The sequence below is a fragment of the Thunnus maccoyii genome, chromosome 2, assembly GCF_910596095.1.
Source record: "Thunnus maccoyii chromosome 2, fThuMac1.1, whole genome shotgun sequence".
Taxonomy (NCBI): Eukaryota; Metazoa; Chordata; class Actinopteri; order Scombriformes; family Scombridae; genus Thunnus; species Thunnus maccoyii.
The window spans coordinates 12,772,070-12,793,446 of record NC_056534.1 but is presented as its reverse complement, the minus strand read 5'-3'; the positions used below and the strand labels follow the sequence as shown (position 1 = coordinate 12,793,446).

At 38.7% G+C, this 21,377-nt stretch overlaps 1 protein-coding gene across 1 annotated transcript; it reads left to right on the top strand.

The window, feature by feature from the left end:
* The first annotated feature begins 1,180 nt into the window (after positions 1-1,180).
* Positions 1,181-20,461, top strand: cpe (carboxypeptidase E). The gene is made up of 9 exons (XM_042387884.1): positions 1,181-1,568; positions 13,695-13,891; positions 14,113-14,280; positions 15,055-15,172; positions 15,478-15,660; positions 16,675-16,814; positions 17,410-17,509; positions 17,808-17,926; positions 19,258-20,461. Exons 1-9 carry the CDS (start codon positions 1,328-1,330, stop codon positions 19,354-19,356), a joined length of 1,365 nt encoding a protein of 454 aa, XP_042243818.1. The 5' UTR covers positions 1,181-1,327; the 3' UTR covers positions 19,357-20,461.
* Positions 20,462-21,377: the final 916 nt, after the last annotated feature.

Here is a 21,377-nt window from a genome sequence, read left to right as displayed (position 1 = left end):
TGGTATAAATCCTCAACTCTTCTTCAGTGAATGAAACTTGCTCAGGTGACATAAGTTCAGGACTTTGGTCATGTGATAAAAGGTGGTCATACTGGGGAGAGATCACAAACTCTGTGTACATGAAGATGGCCATGGGATACAGTTGAAAGCTCCAGGAATAGTGAGATCTTGTATTTAGAATATTTATCAGAGATAAACATTAAAACAGCCATCTCAGTTTCCCAGAGCCCAAAGTGATGTCTTTAAATTACTTGTTTTAGTCGAACCAATGGGAAATCCAGTATAAACCTGAGGGGTCACAAAGAAACAAATATACACTCACTGGCCATTTTATTAGGTGCACCTGTACAGTTCAGTGCAAAACAACAGTTCAATACAACAGCTCTGCCATGAATTCCACTTTTATGAAGCTTATAAATTTTCAGTTTTGTTGACATTGTCAGAAAGGTGATAATTTGGCTTCTTTATGTTTATTATTGAGGGCGTAGTGGGTGGTGGTGTTATACTGGAGTGTATTATATTGAAACATGCATTTTATAAATGTTCCACTGACTGCTTTACTGGACTGCTTTCCAGTCTAGATAAACTTTTAAATGCATTTTTGCACAAAATGATTATATGGACACACTGTTGATTTTGGCCCCCGTCACTTACATTGAAAGCACATTTGAAAGGGATCTTTCAATATCCAGTATGAACAGGATGAATGATTACAGCAAGGAAAACCTCTTTCAGTGTCCAAGTGGACACGTGACTGTTGTATTGAGACAGACTTGAAAAATTGTGAACCTGTTTAAAACAGTGGTGCTCAAGCTTTTTCACACCAAGGACCCCTAAACTGACACAAATTAGATCAGGATCCCCCATCTGATAAGATTTTTGCTTTTAGATGATTTTTTACAGAAAGTGTATAAAACTCATGAGCAAAACAGTCATACATTTTGTCATTGTGTTACTTATGGATGGAATTATAGCAAAATAAATTATTCCTCTTTTCGCTGGAGACCCCCTGGAACCCCCTTAGGCACCCCTGGGGGTCTCCGGACCCCACTTTGAGAACCACTGCTGTAAAACAACCTTGCTGCTAATCATCTATGACAGGAAAGCACGTCTTTATTTTGAAAACTGAGGCCGGATCTGTGAATCCTCTGCCTGGCTGCAGGGTTGACAGGGAGTCTGCGCTCAGGTACAGCAGCGCATCACGCATAGAGCGAGAGAGAGAGATATTTATAGCCTACAGCCAGGCTGCAGCACAGAGATACGGCTTGGGACCAAGCCGCAGGCAGACGGACACAGGCAGGGCTTAGGGAAAACAGGACACGTAAACATGAAACAGTTCCTTTCGGTAGTTTTATTCGGGGCGGCGGTGGTCGCCCTGGCCAGCGCGGCCGGTACCGACGGTGAGATCTCCTTCGAGTATCACCGTTATGAGGAGCTGCGGAAGGCGCTGGTGTCGGTGTGGCTGCAGTGCCCGACCATCACCCGCATCTACACCATCGGGGAGAGCTTCGAGGGCCGCGAGCTGCTGGTGCTGGAGATGTCCGACAACCCCGGGACGCACGAGCCTGGTCAGTTTTTACGCACACACGAGCTCAGCTTCATAATGCGGTGAATGTGCAACCCCATCCCCGCTCCTCTTTGTCCCCCGCTTCCCTTCATGATTGGAGACCCATCCCCGCACGCTTTGATAACACAAACACATCACGCACTATTGCGCAGAGCAGCCTGCTGATGCTGTCATTTTGTGAGAGGGGGGGTCCAGAGGAGACCTGATCTGCTGTTGTTGCTCAAATTAACCAGAAACCGTGCGTGCAGGAGCGCAGGTGTGTCGTGCTGTGAGCGCAGGGCCCACTGCATCACTTCAGAGGAATCTAAGATGATAGATTGTGGGATCAGCCAAGCAAAGCCGCCATTTTGCTGGCTGATAAGAATCTCTTCGTGCTTATCCTGAGTCGTGATTCTGAGAAAACACCCTAAAGGCAGGAAGACCACACTGTGGCTCGCTGGGCTACATTTTCAATTAACACCAACATCTCCTATCAAAAGCAGATGCATCAGCAGTGATGGCTGCTTCAGAGCAAAGAGCTCTCACATATTGAAATCAGGAAGCTTTTTATTGAATATTAAATGAAGCAGTAAATCCTGATTATGGTGTTATCTGATAGGCCTGGGTTATGTCATGACTGACTATTCCCATCATCTCCATCACTCTGCCCCAGACTGTCAGGCCTGTAGCAGAGCCTGTAAGAAAACAGGGAGTAATAGAAGTGATGTGAGCAAATATGAGGGACAGTTTACACACCAGCCACAGGAATTGCAAATGTGGGCATCCACCACTGCTGCTTCTAGACGCAATGCACCTTCTTCTTTGAGGTTTGCTTCTAAGAGCTCGACAGCACCCTGAAAGTCATCAGATGGTTTCAAAATACTGGCAACAGAACCAACCTCGTAACAGATCTCCAAATTTGTCGCCCACATCTCTCATTTGTTCAGAAATTCAAATAGATGAATGATTGAAGTGAAATTAAAAGGAACACCATGCAATTATGTGCTAATTACAGAACAGCAGGAATAGAAAACTGTAAAAAAACGAACAAAAAAACAACTCATAAGTTACCAGATGATATTAAAACCTTTAATAGTTTTTTGTTTAAAGGGAACTTATTGTATCTCAGCTCAAATCTAAGGGCAGCAAAAGCTTTTTAGACCATGGAAATTGAAGAAAGGTCTGAATTATCTTAAGTTTGTGTGATGGAGACAAACACTAAGAGCCAAAAACTCAAATGTTTTCTACTTCTTCACTTACATTCCCATTATTGTGTCCTATTTCAGACTCAAAGGTTTTAATTGAATTAGACAATGTTCCTCAGTTCCTATTGTCTAATATTTCAGACATTAAAAACCTGTTTCCGTCTTTATAAAGGTTGCTGGACTATGAAAACACCAGGGACAATAAAAAAATAAGTCCAGGACTTTATCGTTCTATCTCTGACTAAGTCACTCATGTTGTGTTTTAAAAATCTATTAAAATGTTAATGAACCAAACCAAATGTACGCGCATCAGGTTTTTTCTAACCCCTTAATCACGGCGCTTCAGTCTTGAACAAACAAACAACTTCAGTGCACAACTCAGAAGGACAGAAGTGTTTTTGTTTTTTTTTTTAAAAAAAAGGTACGCAGTGTACTCCTGACAGCGAGAAAAACAGTGTTGACACTTTAAAGGATTAGCCCGTAGTACCTTTAATGAATATCTGGGAGCAGGTCAGTGATTCCTGACCAACTCACCAAACAAGAGCTTTAAGAGTTACATACAGCAGGAAGTGATTAATTTCATCTGGGACAGAGCCTGTACAAGAGGAAACTCTGCCTGTAATTATGGTTTATATAGGTTACTAGTTTGTGGTGATTCAACTACATGTCTCACACACCTTTTTTTGTGTAAAGGTGTATTTTCAACTCTGGGTGTATTTGTGTGGTCTTACGGTGCACCAAGGGTTTGTGTGTTTTGCAGCTTGCATGGTCCCAGTCTAATGACCGTATGTATATGTACTAAATAAGCCTGTAATAGTCTGGTGGGCGTGTACAGGCATGAGTCACAGTAGCGGTGTGGAGCCCTTATTACTACCAGATGAGTTTCCAAGCCGCCGCTTCACCAACAGGGGCAGCACCCCCTGCCCCCCCTCCACCCGCCCGTCCTCTCCTCTCCCTAAACCAAGCAAAACATCCAGAGAGAGACAGAGTGGGATGAAACAGAGGAGACAGGGACAAGAGCTCCAGAGACTGAAGGAAGATAAATGTTATGTGTGAGACAAGAAGAATGAAAACCACAAAGACAGGAAACAGTTTTAAGCTTCCTTTAAGGTGCCTTTACCAATATTTTATCTGACCCTGCTGAAAGGTGGAGCCGAAATAGCGGTTGCTGGGGCAACAGATCGGCTTAGTGCACTGAGCTGACTGGCAGCTCGTGGTTGGCTGGCTGGCTCCGGAGGACGACGGTCCTGAGCTCATGCATCTGTCAGTGAGCAGCCATCTGTTATACACTGCGGCACAGGAACTGCCTATATATCCCACAGTGTAAACACACTGGTTGCCTATTAAAATACAGTGTATGCAGTGCAGAACATGGGCAATGGAGTGGTGGAAAGTAACTGAGTATACATTTACACAAGTACTGTACTTCAGTATTTTCATATTTACAATAGATCACATGACTACTTGTGTGTGAAAGCTCATAGTGATGAAACTACAGAGGACTACAGAGCTTTATAGCGTCTTTCAGCTTATCGTTGTGGTTCAGTCTCGGCGGTGTCGTCTACAGCAGCTGTTTCCATCAAAAAAAGCTCTAAAAAACAACTGTTTGCTACTAAAGCCACCTGCCCAGCACCAACCTGCAAAAAAAGTTAGCGACTATCTGGTGAAGAAACTGCAACATCTAGCAGCTAAAATCAGATATTTCCCTCAGAAAGTGGTGAAGACCAAAGCAGAGCTAAAAGAAGAGTAAATATTGGACTTATGTTGCAGTCACAGAATGTCAACAGAGTGGGAGGAACATTAAAACGATGGAATATGGATTCCCCTACTGTTAGTCTTATATTCACATTATTTAAACAGCCTAAATTAGCTACTTTTGTTGTGTTGCATAGTTGTAGCAGTTCATTGACAAGTGAAACCAGACACAAAACATTGTATAACTGCTTCTAAATAATTTATTGAAACTTTGGTAGCTCTTACCACCAAATGGGAGATATTGTTGGGGTCAGAAATTCCTAATATGTCTGACTTGGAATGACAAATTGGAGGCTGACATGAATGGTTTATCCAACTTGTCTGCTTGTCCTCACAGTCTGAACAATGTGACACAAATATGGCATTACATTCCCCAGGTCGACAGATCATGTTCACAAACTAAAAAGTGATATATCAGATGTTGCGTCGACAGTTTGTTTCTGCTGCCCACAAGTGGCCCAAACAAAAAAACAGCCATTGCAGATTTAACCACAATTTCGTGGTGCTTGTACTCTGAGTATTTCCATCATATGCTACTTCTAGGCCACTACAATTCAAAAAGAAATCTTATACTTTTTACTCAGCTACATCTATCTGATGGCTGTAGTTACTACTTAATTTACATTTACTACTTAATATACATTTACATACTAAACACACGATAATCTTTAAAAGAATATGATGTATTGCTGCAGATTAAACTACCCAACAGTATTTCTCAGAATTTAATAATATGTATAATAATGTGACTCTAACAGAGGGCATTCTGCTGATGCATAATGAGTACTTTTGCTTTTGATGCATTAAGTATATTTTAATGATAGTTTTACTTAAGAGTTTTTCTTGTAATAGAGTCATTTTATAGTATTATACTGCTACTTTCATGTAAAGGAGTGCTTTTTCCCACTCTGAACATGCGTGACATGTTTTCATCATTTGAAGGAGGTGTTTACGTCTCACAGCTGGGTCATATTTAAGAGCTAAAAAGAGGGGTCTCTCTTCAGTGGAAGGGGCTCTGGTTAAACTCTTTTGACTCTTGTGTCTGGAACTATTTACAAGGCTTCTAATATGAGGAGAAATCCTATCTTATAATGGGGTTGGCTTTGTCTAAAGGTGAAAAAAAACATCATGTCAGTATGAGGTACTGCTTCGCCCAATATTGAGTACACCATCTTATGTGGTGGAGACCGTCATAAGACTCCATGATGGACTGTTTTATCAGATGACAGAGGAAGTATGTAATCCGCAGTGAGCACGCACACAGATGCCCTGGTTAAAGTGTAATAGCAGCCAGACATATGGTCATATCAAATGACATATAGCATAATGCAATATAGAGTAGCTTTTAAACGAAACATGTTCCTAATAGAAGACAGCACAGTGGAGGAGGATAAAGTGCAAACCCAGGACATGTTTTGACGTTTTAGCTTTGAGGAGTCTCCACGAGAAGAGATAGCAAAACCAGCTGAGGGGAAAGGAGGAGCCAGTGGAAAAAGGGAGATAAAAAAGAAAGGAATGATGATCGAGAAAACGGGAAGTGTAACAGAAGTGTGAGGGAGACAAGTGAGAAGAGGAGGGGTGGGTGAAAGAACGTAGAGGGAATAAGGAACAGGCAGAAACAGAAAGGGGATGAGAGAAAGGCCAAGGCATCAGCCAGAGGTCATTTATTATACATCAGACACCCATGTGCATCCTCCTCCTCATTTCTGCCTTCGTGTGCTGATTTCCTCTTTTTTCTTCTTCTTCTACTGCCAAAGCTTCCTCTCTTTTTATTTTCTTTCTCATTTCTGTTTTTCTATAGATTTTAATCCAAATTTGCTGTCTTGCTAATCTATTTTTGTGTTGTTTGCATGCTTCACATTTTGCATCTCAACATATTGCATGACGTCACTTCATGTCATGCTATGTGTTGGTCATACAAGCACTACACAGCCTCCTTTCATAGCCTCTGTTCTACTTGCTTCTGTGTGTTTTCTTCTACAGGTTTTTTTTATATTTAGTCTTGCTGAAAAAGCTGAAACATGTTTTCTGTCAATTTTTCTAAACTAAACATGTGCAACAGCACAACAACTGTGTGGTAAAATTTAAACATATAACAGTGGTTGCTTTGTTAGCATTCAACAACTACAGCTCCCACAAGGCTTTGACAGTGAATTATTTTCTAAGAATTATGGGATATGTTGTTGATAAACTGATATATGCTAACAAAAATGAAAGGTTTTGTCTTGGTTGAAATTTGACTACCCAGTAACAGACCTAAACATATAGTCCAATTGAAAGTTAATTTGGAAACAACATTTGACAAAAACAATATTACCACAAAGTCAACTTAGCTGCTCTGGAGCTTTTCATTATATCACCCGATCTTCCTCAGCAGATAGCGTTTCCCTACTTATCATTGAAATGTAGATGTTCAAATTTCCAGTTTTTCTCAGGAAATTAAGGACTTCCATTACAACTGTGGGGAAAACGTCATCTGCCGAGGAGAATCCAGTGATATGACTGAAAGCTCCAGAACAACTACTAATGGACCTTGGGGTCAGATGTCAACAAAGCCCAATGTATTTTGAAAGATATCACCCACAGCTTGTATGATCTGTTTGAATTGCTGCCCTCTGGCAAGAAAAGAATACAATTTAATTCCCAATTAAATTGGAATTTGGGAGGCCAAGGGAGGTTTTCTGTATAATCCACAAAGAGTTGTGGTATCTTGTAAAATGTACTCTTATTCCTCAACCAGTAGGCTAAGTTATTTTCTCTGGGGGTATACAGCTATTAATTTCAGAGAGCCACATTCCAATTGGGAGGGGGGCATCTGATTTCCATTTTAATGCAATACATTTTTTAGCAATGGCCAGCAAAATTTCTGTGAGACTTAAGTGTAGCAATTTTTAAGGTTGGAGATAGTAAAGTTACCCAGTAAACAAATCTCTGGATCCAATGGAAAAATAACACCATGAATACTGGACAGGGTGTCACATACCCCCTGACAAACCCCCTGAAGTTTAGGGTACTGCCATCTAAAATGTAAGAATGTTCCCTCATCTAAGCCACAAGTCACCACATAGTTCCCATCCAGATTTATTCCCAGGTCTCTCTCCCATCTAAGTCTGGATCTGTCCAGAACTTGACATAAGAGTTTAATACACTTTGGAGATAGTTTTAAATAATTGTTGGTCAGCATGGCACAATTGTTCACAGATGTCATGGTAGGTAAACTCCACCAGCCTTTGTGGCTGACTCTGATAATGTCGTGTAGTTGCAGATAGTCGAAGAAATCTTTATTCGTCAAGCAGTATTTCTGTTCAAACTGTTCAAATGACATAAAGATTCCTTCCTCATATCAGCGCTCTATGTGACTAATGCCTTTCTCGGACCATAATCTGAAGTTACTATTCCGAAAGATCATTGGTAGCAGTATGTTTCTCCATAAAGGGGTTTCATGGAACAGGAATCCTTCTTGATTGAACAGTTCATGTAGATTGTACCAAATTTGATATGATAATCTGTAGCAGTTTTAATTGACTTTTTTATCTCATTTATACAGCAAATCTGTTGATGTCTCCTAATTCATCTCTAATACATTCAAAAGTTAGGGAGTTTCAGCCCTCCTTTGTCATGATTCAGAGTTAATTTGTCCATGCTGACTCTTGGAGTTTTACCATGCCAAATAAACTGTCTGATCAATTTGTTGAGGGAGGAAAAAAATGTTGATGGGACATGGATCAGAAGTGACTGAAACATATATAGGAATCTAGGCAGCGTTTTCATTTTTATAACATTGACTCTGTCCAGTAAGGTGAGTGGCAAATCTATCCATTTTCTGCAACAAGCTGGCTAGAATGAGTTTGCCAAGACTTTTAATGCTGCTATCCACAAAAATACTCAAATATTACCCATAGTAGACCATTTAAAAGAGAACTTATGTTTGACACTATTATAATCAAATATAGACAGTGGCAGAATTTAACTTTTGTCAAGGTTGAACTAATATCCAGAAAAAGAACTGTATGGTTTTAATAGATTCTGTAGATGGGAAATTGCGTTTAGTATCTAACTTAATTAGTTAGATAAAGGATAATGTCGTCAGTGAAAAGTGATATCTTGTGTGTTTTGGGGCCAACCTCAAAGCCACCTACATGAGGGTTGCCTCTAATGGCCTCAGTCAAGGTTCGATGGTGAGCATGAAAAGGGCGGGGCCAGACGGGCATCCCTGTCTGTTGCCCCTATTAAGATGGAAAGGATTAGAGGTAATCCCGTTAGTAATAATCCTAGCTTTGGGAGATTTATAAGGTGATTTTATCAAATCAATAAACACAGTGCTGAAACCAAATTTATCCAAAACACAAAATAGATATGGGCATTCAACCACATCAAAGCATTTTCATCGAGTGAAACTGCGAGACTCGGTATTTTATTTTTTATCAGCAAGATTAATTATGTTAATCAATTGCCTTAAATTATTGGAGGACAATCTATTAATTATGAAGCCTGTTTGATCTGAATTGATCAGCAGAGGGAGATGTATTGCTTTCATTTTTATTATTACTGATACTATGATGCTAGGGTTGGGCAGATTAATACCTAAAGTATTGATACTACTGATGCTAAGTGTTCTTTTGAGTACTGAAACATTTTAATATCTGTCATTTGACTCAACCAAAAAAATAACCAAAGCAATCGCCTCATTAGTTCAGAGAATTCATACACCGAACATTTGTTGCTTACCATTAAATACTTTCTTGTGATTCAACTTACACATAAACAAGTAGTAAACAGGGAGTGGTGTCTGTTTGTTAGCTAACTAGCTTGGAGAAGTTTTGGTAATTGGTAAAGCTCTACATAATACATGTGTCAGCTATTATATGATCTAAAAGAGCACCAAAAGGTCTGAATAGCATTTTTTTTTTAAATTAACCTGTTTTGGTGCTCCATCTCTAATTTATGTGTCTCTGTAATATCAGAGGACAGAGCTGGCAGTCATTCAGAGCTAACGAACTGCTTGTATGTGAGTGTGAGCGTACACAAGCATGAGACAGCGAGACGGACGCTGAGTGAGAGTGTGTTTACTCAACCTCTGAGTTGATTTGTCTCCCTGAGCACCTGCCCCTGTCAGGGTTGCCACGACAACTGAGAGCACTCTAATGTGGTACTTCCCTAATGACGTCGCAGCAGCAGTCACTATTATGTTGTCACCCCGGTAACCGTATTGATTACCTGCCAGACACGTTTGATAATACCTGATAGAGTGCAAGATGATGTGGTGGGGTTTTGTCAGCGTCAGATGTATTATATTGACCTTTTAAGAGCAGAAATCACCTGGTTTGGGGGGGGGTTAGAGGGAGGAGATGTGCCACATCAGCCTCTGACACACATTATCTCCATCATTAAGGAATAGTTAAGATCCCTCACAAAAAACACTTTAGATTCAGGTTTTTCTTGTAAAATGTATGAAAACCAATGAAAAGGAGATGGAGTCCACGCACTGAATTTTGCAAGCTTCTAAAAACTATTGATGCAGTGTATCTTCTTCAGGCAAACATGCACATGGATAAAAAGCAGGCAATCTATTCTAGAGCTCAAAGGATTAATCAATTGAATTATTATTCAATGAATCGGCCACCATTTGGTTAATGATAACAAACAAAAACACCAAACATTTTCTGGTTCCAGCTTCTGCAGAGTGAAGATTTGCCACGTTTCTCTGTTTCATACCATTTTAAACTGAATACATTTGTTGGCCGAACAAAACAAGACATTTGATGATGTCACTTTAGTCTCTGGGAAATGGCGAGGGACATTTGTATCCCAATTTTCTGTCATGTTATGGACAAAACAACTTGAAGATTATTTGATAATGGCAATAATTATTTGTTGCAGCCCTAATCTATTCAGACTAAAAATGAAACAAGAGCTCCACCTTCAATTAATAGATCACATTAAAATATCAATATCTATCATTTTTGCTAATACAGATGTTTGCCTGAAGAAGACCTTGAAGGTTTAAATTGCATGCAACGTGCAGACTGCCCCTCTTTTCCTTTGTATGCTGCTGTTGTCCTGCATCTAATGTGCACACTGTCCCCCTTCTTTGCTTTAAATGAACAAAACCACAATGATGCTTTTGTGAATTTACTAGACACTTTATGCAGTGCTGTCTTACACACAATGAATACATCTGAATGTTACAAAAATGTAAATGTGAAATTATAAATGCTATCACAGGTGGGGTTTTACATTTCAAAGTGAACGTCATAAAAACCACATGTGCACATATGTGAAGTTATCACATATCAAATAGTGTTTCATAATGTGATAAAGTTACATCATACTTTTTCATTTACTGTGTGTTCAGCTTTGTGTGTGTGTGTGTTTGTGTGTGTGTTTGTGTGTGTGTGTGTGTGTGTGTGTGTGTGTGTGTGTGTGCGTGCATATGATAGAATAAAAGCCCAGCGAGGTACAGACAGTTTGACAGAGGAATGAAATGAGAAAAAAGGGAGAAGACAACAATCGGCTTTAGAGGCGAAGGACATTTTGATTTGTTCCACTTACTCAGTGACGCATCACACTTGGCTTTGTGTAAAAATCCTCCTCTGATCCAAAATGTGTGTGTCATTGTGTAAAAAGGATGAACAGAGCTTTATGAAAGTATAAATATGCAAAAATGATAATTAATGATATTAATACAATCATCATTCAGATGCAGTGTATTACCCTGTTATCTTAAATGAATCAATACCTACATGTGAGGGCACATAACTATATCTATGAAACATGTACAGCTCTGTATTCTGTCACACACTAATGTAGACATCAACAACATCAGAACATGTTTCTTATGGGAGAAAGGAAAGGTCTCCAGATACTGAGCATCTGTGTAAAAGCTTGAACCTTAGTAACTCATAGTACAACTTCAAAGTGTGTGTGTGTATGTGTGTGTGTGTATGAACGTATGAGTGCGTGTGTTTGACAGCTCTGTCAGGCTTCTAAAGCCTGTAAAAACCATTCACCAGCTCTCAGGATGGAAAGAGTTAATTGTAGTCTTGAAATCATTAGTAGCAACTCTGAGAGTGAGCAGATTCAAACGTTTAAAAATAACCTGACTACCAGATGTGTGCTGTGCGGTGTGTGTGTGTGTGTGTGTGTGTGTGTGTTACTCACTCATGAATCCACTGCGATTACTTTACAGATACATCAAACACAAACATAGAAATAAGCAAAACTGGGTAAAAGAAGAGATGCAAACATGAAAATATTGACACGCATGTACATGTGCGTTTCAAAAAGATTGTTATTAAAATATATTAACTTGACAAAGCAATTTTAATGAAGTGGCTTCACACACGTACTCACACCCCCCTCACCATCTGCCGATCTTGAGCTACATTTCATAACTCGTAAGTGATCTGAACAAAAGACTTCTTCTCCCCTCAGTGCTCAAAGAAGTTCTTTTGTTCTCGTACAGCCACAGAAAGCAACTAATTCCTGGTTTGTAGTTTATCAAAAGAGTGTGTACAATATAATACAGCTCATACTTAGTCATACTCTGTCATTTTGTCAAAGAACTTTATATAGCTCCTCTGTAGCGCTTGTCTTTCTCTCATGTTTGTGTGTGTGTTTGAGTGAATATTTGTGTACACGAATAGACTTTGATAAGAGAAGAAACGGATAATTAGTATATGAAACAGATGGTGACAGCCTCAGTCATTAAAACACAGCTTTACTAAGAACACTGATATAAATAGCTCTCAAACATAAAACGAATAGCTTCTGGGATAAAGGAAAGGAAAGCAATAAAAGGTAAAGCAGTCTAGTCACTGTTTTATGCCCGTACACTGATAAGACCACCATCGGTTCATCTACCAAATGGTGCATTGTGTTTTTTCATATCATGTAAGGGAAGCTGAAAGAATTTACAGCATAAGTGGGCCACCCTTTTTAAGGTTAGAGGTGAGACTGAGGCGGTAAATTGACTAATCAACACCAATTTTGATTGTTCAATTGTGTCAAATGTCATTTTCATCAAGAAAAAAATCCAAACATTCTCTGGTTTCAGTTCTTCAAGTGTAATGATTTGCTGCTTTTCTCTGTTTTATATTGTAAACATTGTAAACTGAATATCTTTGGGTTTAAGGACTGTTGGTTGGACAAAATAAGACTTTTGAAGATGGCTCTGGGAAATGCAGATTGGCATTTTCTGAAGTTTCATAGACTAAATGATTAAAAAATTAATCGTAAAAATAATCCACAGATGGATCGATAATGAAAATAATGAATAGTTATTCGCAGTCCTGGTTAGAGAGAACAGGCACATGTGGCTTTTATATATTTCACATGTAAAATGTAAAATTGCATTTCAAATTAACATACAGACACTTTTCCTATGTGAAATGTCCAAAAACCACTGTGCCTTTATGTGAGTTTAAAATGCCGTTTCACTGCTGAAATAATATGTATCACATATGAAAAGATGCATTTCACATGTGCATTTTTGTACTGGCAGTGACACCATGATAAGTGAGAGTCATTTATTACATGATATAAACATTACGAGGTTTATATGTCTCAGCAGTCCCTGAGAAGCCCTAATTTTGTTGTCCTGGAGTTAGACTCTTCTCTGTGAAGTAGTTGAGTCTGTTCTCAGACCTGTCGCTCCAGCAGATCTCAGAACAATTTGTGACAGTGTTACTCAATAATCAATCACTGTGTCTCGGTCATTACTGTCCAAATGGAGTTCTGGGCTGCAATGTTCAATTTGGTTCAACCTTTCAGCAGATGAGTCAGTGTGTTTGTCACTACTGGAGTGTGTATGACCAGTGTGTGTCCACAGTAACCTCCATGACGCAAGAGAATGCGTTATCTGTGACCTTCTGTTGGTCCAAAAGAGATAAAGAAATTAAATTAAAATGGATTCCTCTAACAAAGATTGGGATGTTATTGTGATATTCTTCTATGATGGTTAGTTGTGTTTTGTTGGGGTAAATGTGACTGCTTTTGGGACTTCACGTCTTTTCTCCAAAAGGTGCATTCTCTGTCTTGTTCAAAACATGTCTGTCTCATTCAAATTCACCTCAGCCTCTACTTCTCAGGCAAAAACACACCGTTCATTTGAAGGTTGAATACATAATGTTGACTTTAAGCACTTTGTGTGGTGCAGTAACACCGTAAATGTCTCTATGTCCCTGCAGGTGAGCCTGAGTTTAAGTACATTGCCAACATGCACGGCAACGAGGCGGTGGGCAGAGAGCTGCTCATCTACCTGGCTCAGTACCTGTGCAACCAGTACCAGCAAGGCAACGAGACCATCATCGACCTCTTGCACAACACACGCATCCACCTCATGCCCTCCATGAACCCAGATGGCTTTGAGAAGGCCGCTTCACAGGTGATAACAAAGCAGGAGAAAAACACTGCATAAACCTAATCCGAGGATTTACCACCAGACAGATTAAGTTTATAAGACTACAAACGTCGACGACAACTCTTGGCTTTTAATTACACTTGCACAGCATTTAAGAATGGCGATTATGCAAGCTCAACACAAGCTTCAGACACTTGTCTTCCATCCTTTGTCCATCTAATCATCATCTCCTGTTTCCTGCTCAGCCCGGAGAGATCAAGGATTGGTTTGTGGGCCGCAGTAACGCGCAGGGGGTGGATCTGAACCGTAACTTCCCCGATCTGGACCGCATCATCTACATCAACGAGCGAGAGGGAGGAGCCAACAACCACCTGCTGCAGAACATGAAGAAGGCTGTGGACGAAAACACCAAGGTACGCAAACAAACATGAAGACACAGACAGCAAGATGGGAGTGGTAACATTTTAGTGACAGAAATTACGGTCTACACTTGGATTATATTGTATTTATCAAATAGACAATTTTCTGTAATGGTTATTGACGACATATCAGGTGCTGCTTTTTCAAACTATGGAGTGCCACAAGGGTCTGTCCTTGGCCCCATTTTATATTCTATTTATATATTACATTGAGCCTTTTAATTTGTTGTTTTAACATATCTTTTTCACTTTTATGTGGATGATCTCGCAAACTAAGTGACCTAAAGGATTACCTGGGCTCTATGAAAGACTGCATATCCCAAAACTAAGAAAGTGCAGAGAAATAAATCCATACTTTTGTGTCCTCACAACAAGAATATTGTAATTCTTTATACTCTGGCCTCAGCTGCCAAGAAGTTGTAGCCCATCTGCAGATGGTTCAAAATGGTTTAGCATTTAATATAAAACATATGTTACTACCTGGTGAAGTACATTTCGTATAGTAACTTAAAGTCCTGTCAGGTCAGCTCTCCAGAGGCAGAGGATATACTGTCTTTGCTCCTAAACTTCTAAACCTCACTATTAGATCTTAATTCCGAAAACTGAATTAAAATAAGACTTAGTTATATGTGGTTCTTAACTAATGTTTTTGCTGATGTTGTTACTAGCCTGTCTGTTTTGTCATTTTGTGCTCAATAATGCTTTTGACCTATATTAATAAATCTTAATGTCTTTACTATTAGTAATTTATGACATTTGCCTTTGCAGCTGGCTCCAGAGACCAAAGCAGTGATCCACTGGATCATGGATATCCCCTTCGTCCTCTCAGCTAACCTGCATGGAGGAGATGTGGTTGCCAACTACCCATATGATGAGACCCGCACTGGTACGTAAACACATATACACATCTGTTTTTTATGTTTGGGTTGTTAAGTGTTTCTGCAGATTTTACTAGAGAAATATTTTACCTATAACTGAAACAACAAACATTTTATTAGTGTTTCTTCAGAATGTCGTAAATGTCATTAAAATAAGATGGAAAGTTGTGTTTTAATGTATTACAGCTTCCTGTGTATTATTACCAAAAGTAAACAAAATGTGTTTGTGCAAGTATACGTTTAATGTGTTGCAGATGCCCAATTATTACTTTATCAAAGCTGCTTGTTTATTCCCACTCATTCCTTCTCTAAGGCTCTACCCATGAGTACAGTGCCAGTCCAGATGATATGGTGTTCAAGTCTCTGGCAAGGGCCTACTCCATCTACAATCCGGTCATGTCCGACCCTCACCGACCCCCCTGCCGTAAGAATGATGATGACTCCAGCTTTAAGGATGGCATCACTAACGGAGGAGCCTGGTACAGTGTGCCAGGGGGTAAGAAACAAACACCTCACAGTGAGTTTGGTGTCAGTGATTGACAGATGAGGAGACACCAGGGCTTCAGTTATACAGCAGTTGGGCTGGATTTGGTTGATCAGTGTTGAAAAGTGTAAGTTACATATAACGACTGTTTCCATCATTTAATGACTAGATTTTAAAGTGTTGTAGATTCATTGCAGGATCTGCAACTACATATGATCTTTTGAATGAGAGCTTGACAAATACAGGTACTGATATTTGAAAGTCAGCAAATTCAGCTGATACTGGCTATTCAATTTGGTTGTTAAGTATTCAAACATGTACAGCACCGAGCAGAACATTTTTACAGTTAACAAGAAGAGTTTACAGCTATGCTAGAGGCTCTGTGGTGAAGCACAGCTATGCTTGAGCAAAATACTAACATCAGCATACTCACATACTCACAATGAGAATGCAGACATAACAGCAGATGTTTATTAGTTTCAATGTTAACCATATTCCCCTTAGTTTAGATCTGCAGCTGACACAGATTGGAATATCATTAGTTTTACAGGTATTTGGTCATAAAACAAAGTATTGGACGAATATAAAATTTGACCTGTCCAAATGTATAATATGATATTAAATCAAGAGCACAAGTTATTAAATCATGCACACAAATTTGTTATTTTTTCTTCATGACACTTTCCAGGCACAGTTATTCCATTAGCATGGCTTATGGAAATAAACTTGTCTTTGGCAGACAATTAAGTAAGGGCAACAGTTTCCAAATGACCTCAAACATACTTTAAAATTTAACCTAGTTTTATTTAACCTAATTAACCAAATTTAACCTAGGTTTAACTCAGAAGCCTAACTGTCTTCTCATTATCTGAAAATAAATCTAAATCAGACTCAGTTGGCTGTCATTGTCATATAAAATATCTAACTATGTATGTTCGTTACTGTCATAGTTTCCTGTCGCTTACACTCATTAATGTCATTCTCACTCTCTTCTTCCCTGTTTTGTTTTTAACTGACCCATTGCAGGAATGCAGGATTTCAACTACCTCAGCAGCAACTGCTTTGAGATCACTCTGGAGCTCAGCTGTGACAAATTCCCCAATGAGGACACACTCAAGAACTACTGGGAGCAGAACCGCAACTCACTCGTCAACTACATTGAGCAGGTAGGCAGCAAAACAGAACTAGAAGTGATGTCCAACAATGTCATCTATTATCATGTTTATCAAAAAACAAAAGTCTCAAGTGAATAAAATGGTAATGAAGAAGTGAAAATGAAAAATGACACATGTAAAATATATGATTTTTAAGTGCCAAAACGACCCCTCTGACTCATGAGGCATTTTCTGATCTTACACCTGTATGGTTGAGGTATGGTTAAGTTAAGGCAACTTAAATACTTGGTTGGGGTAAGTGAAAAACCACCTTGATGGTGAGAGAGGTTATGTGGTGGTATGACAACATCCCATTACTTCTGCCACTGCTTGTTATGGTCTGTGGCTTGCAAAGAAAACATAACACTGTCTGTTCCAAGCATTTGAACAAACATCCAATGCTGTTCCTTTACTGCAAGACCGTGTCTACATGTTAATCCAATGGTCTATGTTAATATCAGATTTTACACTATGAAGTAAAGGAACTATTTTGAGTGTATCTTTCCCCCCAAGAAGCATGAGATGGCATTTACATCCAAGATTCACAAGCTTCATTCCTCAGTCTTTGAATCAAATTGAGAATATGCTTCGTTGTGTGTGTCTGTAGGTTCACCGTGGCGTCAAGGGCTTTGTGCGTGACCTGCAGGGTAACCCCATTTCCAACGCCACCATTTCTGTGGAGGGTATTGACCATGACATTACCACAGGTATCAGTGAAAATTCACACAATCCCTACAGCCAAACACACACCGCACTACATCACACCAGAGTAAGGAGGCAAGAAGTGAGAAATGTAATGGTGAGATGTTGTAGATGATGTAGATGCCTCCATCTAGTGGACATATTGGGTACTGCATTACTTTTTTTTAGCAACTGATTCTGTTACTTGCACCTGCTGCTCATCACATCAGATCAGGTCATATAAACATAAAATAAAAAAACACTCTCTCTCACTCTGTTTAGTGTTAACTTGCAAGTATTAATGAGACAATCTGTATTTTGTAGCCAAAGATGGAGACTACTGGCGCCTACTGGCTCCAGGAAACTACAAAGTGGCAGCGTCTGCTCCAGGGTACCTGACTGTCATCAAGAAAGTGGCTGTTCCCTACAGCCCTGCAACCAGGGTAAGACTCACAGACCAAACCAAAATCTGCTTCAAACTAATTGTGTTCTCCTTTCATATTTACAAAAGGTGATTATAGTGGGACCTGACAGTGTTATGTGGTTATTTTTTAGAAATATCTGAATCAAAATTTACATTCTGTCTATGATTCCAGTAAAAGTGTGAACATCCTGAATGTTTGGTTAAATCTCCACCAAACTAAAATTAGAGCATTTTGGTAAGGGATACATATAAACAAACTTGAGGAATATTTGGAAAAGACTTTGATCTAATAGGAAACTAAAATCAGGCACCTGTATCATACACGATACTGTATGATGGACTGATTCTAGTATTGTCCAATGGAAAATGGCATATCAAGGCAGCTCCCTTTAATTACATACAATTAAGTGTCTAATTAGGATCTGAGGACTCATCCAGTTTATTATAATCAGATTATATCTGGAGAGATATTATCCACTTAAAGGGGAACAACAGGGTGAAATTTGATCCTTTAAACCAATGCTTCCCACCCTGTTTGCCTTTTGACCCTTTAAAATAAAGTCTCTCTGATTTATCTAGTAGATTATTTTGTCTCTGCAGACTATAAGTAAAATAATCTTGTATTTCACAAGAAGAAAAGTCAGAAACAAACTTAACACCAAAAATATTTTTTTAACTTTTCTAACATGTTTATTCATCTTGCCAGTATGTTGATAACAACTGCCTAAAAGGATAAGGCTGTTGATTTGATATTTTTCTCACTGTTAACAAATCCCATGAAAATATCAAAACCGACAATGATTTGATCCTACTAATACATATTTCCCAAATAGCAAAAACCTTATAAAGCTTATTCATTTGCGCCTTAGATTTCCAGTGTCATCCAAAAACAATTAAAAACATATTATTTTTATTTATTTTGACTCATTTCCACATACACTGTGCTGCTGCCATAAATACTTGCTAGTTCACTAATAGTTCCCAAGATTGCCCAGCTGTTTTATGAAATTACTGAGCTTTTTTTGATAATACAAACTTCACTAGGGACAAATGGGACTGCAGCTTAGTCACAGACAGGACAGGAAAGATGGAAAGTAGTGTCAGATCAGATTGTTAGTTTTGGTATCTGCATTGAATTTGTCAGTGATAAGAAAAAAATTGAATAACAACAGTCTTATCCTCTGAATCCTCCCAGGAGAAGATCTTGCTTAACAATAATGTGACATTTAGAAACTAAAATCTGTCAAAACATTATAGACCTCTGTTCAGAAAAAGAGTCTGGTATCGCTGCATCTTTAACTTTTCACCTCTCACCTCACATGTCTCCATGTCGCTGTTTCTCTGTCTCAGGTGGACTTTGAGCTGGAGTCTCTGATGGAGAGGAAGGAGGAGGAGCGGGAGGAGCTGATGGACTGGTGGAAGATGATGTCAGAGACACTGAACTTCTAAAGCGTTTTGTCTGGCTGACGTCCGCACATCGATGTAATATATTCAACATTCTGTGTGCCCGTCCACTCTAAAAAGAATATATTGTCTCTTATTTGTTTTGTTCTCTTTCAATCATTATTTTAATTGATTATATTGTTTATTAATGTAACGGTTTGCCTCATACTCCTGTAGATTGAATATCCTGAAGACACACACACACACACACACACAGTGACAGACACAGGAGGAATTTACAGGTTGTTTGGTGGCAATGAGATCGATGTTGATTTCTGTGGTATTGTGTTCGTTATCGTACACGTGATTGGTAACCATGGCACCCACCTATATAACCAATGAGTGACTGAGTAATTATGTGTGTAAAAGAGCAGTTTACATAATTGCCACATGGCTCTGTTCATAAGAATTCGTCATTTTTTCCTGTTTTAAATGTCTCTATTTCTCCAGGCTTTAGTACAGACACACAATCACACCCAACCCTGGCTGGCGCACCCAACAACACACAACCGTTCAGTTCACAGTAATCACACACACAAACACACACACACTGCCAGATTCTCAGTTTTTCCTGTAGTATATAAAATACAACACTATGGTTTTGAGATAATCAGGGACATTAAAAACACTGTAAAACCACTGTAAACATTATATTATCTATTGTAAACAATCTATACAGGCAAACTCATTTACCTGTATGTTATCGGTTGAGAAAATGTTTTTTTAAACTGAATGCAGCACAGCTTTGATTTTAGCACAAGATGAATGGTTATAATATATACTGTATTTATGAATTAGGTATAGCAAGAAATATGTGGTTTTTGTAACATAAAAATAAAAGAAATCAAATACATGAATCTTTCCACCTCAGTCTACCTGAAGCCATTCCTTTGTATGTGCACTACACAGGGAATACTATGGTACATAAGGAACTGTGGTACATGTAGAAGTTGTTTTTCAATCATTAATTAACACTAATCTTCTGAGTGGATACAGAAAGTGTATCTGACTGCATGGATGCAGTTAATCCAGTTTGAGACCAGAGAAAGAAGTGAATGAATGTATAGTTATAGAAACAGATACAAATGTAAAGAATGATCTGATCAATAAAATCCCCCCTTTATGTTGTCAAACTGCAGTGTTGTCGCCTTTGTCAGCAGCCGACAGTATCTCAAACGTAAACAGGAAATGTCTGCAGGTGTGTTATTCATGTGTGAGCTGTTTTATTGTACTTCCTAATGAGGCTAAATGGACACAGCTGAGGAAAATACCTGATTAAGTTTTGGTTTTCATTAGGTTTAGAGCAACATTAAAATACATTTTTATAATACAACTTATCAAACTCAGCGATAAAATGATAAAATCCTGGACTTATTTTCATTGTTGCCCCCGATGTTCAACCTTTATCATCATTGAGATAAAGTAAGTATTCAGTGTATGAAGAAGTATTAAACAATAGGACCTAAAACTTGAAAATTGAATTATATGTGAGCAATAACATAGGATTTTTTTCAGTTGTAAGACCATGCAAAAACCACATTATAAAAGACAGCGGTTGTGTGACACCGTTCAAGATACAAACATCAATAGATTATGAAGTGAAAACATAATATAGTGAATAAAATAATCTATTTTCCATTTCCATTTTAATCTTGGTGTTGGTTTGCATGGGACTCATTTTCTAGGAGACAGTGTAGTTAGTGTTGTTGTCTGGGAAATGGGATTATTACCATTATCGTATGTATGTTATGGAATTATTAAAAACATACAGATATCCAGTGGTGGAAGAAGTACTCAGATCCGTTATTTAAGTTAATCTCAAGTATTAATATCACAATGTAAAAACACTTCATTACCAGTAAAAGTCCTGCATTTAAAATCCTACTTAATATAAGTAAAAGTAGAAAATCGGGCTGTGTGATCTGATATGTTAAATAAACAAAGTGCTATCACTAATTATTAATTAGTTATTGTACTGATAATTAACATAAGCATAAGCAGCATTTTGTTGTATTATCATTTTATTG

What these genes read in the sequence shown, in the direction of transcription:
- cpe (XM_042387884.1), top strand. Translation starts at nt 1,328, where the DNA reads ATGAAACAGTTCCTTTCGGTAGTTTTATTCGGGGCGGCGGTGGTCGCC. An exon ending in TTGAGAAGGCCGCTTCACAG is followed by an intron (nt 13,892 to 14,112) that starts GTGATAACAAAG and finishes TTTCCTGCTCAG; the next exon opens with CCCGGAGAGATCAAGGATTG. An exon ending in TCGTCAACTACATTGAGCAG is followed by an intron (nt 16,815 to 17,409) that starts GTAGGCAGCAAA and finishes GTGTGTCTGTAG; the next exon opens with GTTCACCGTGGCGTCAAGGG.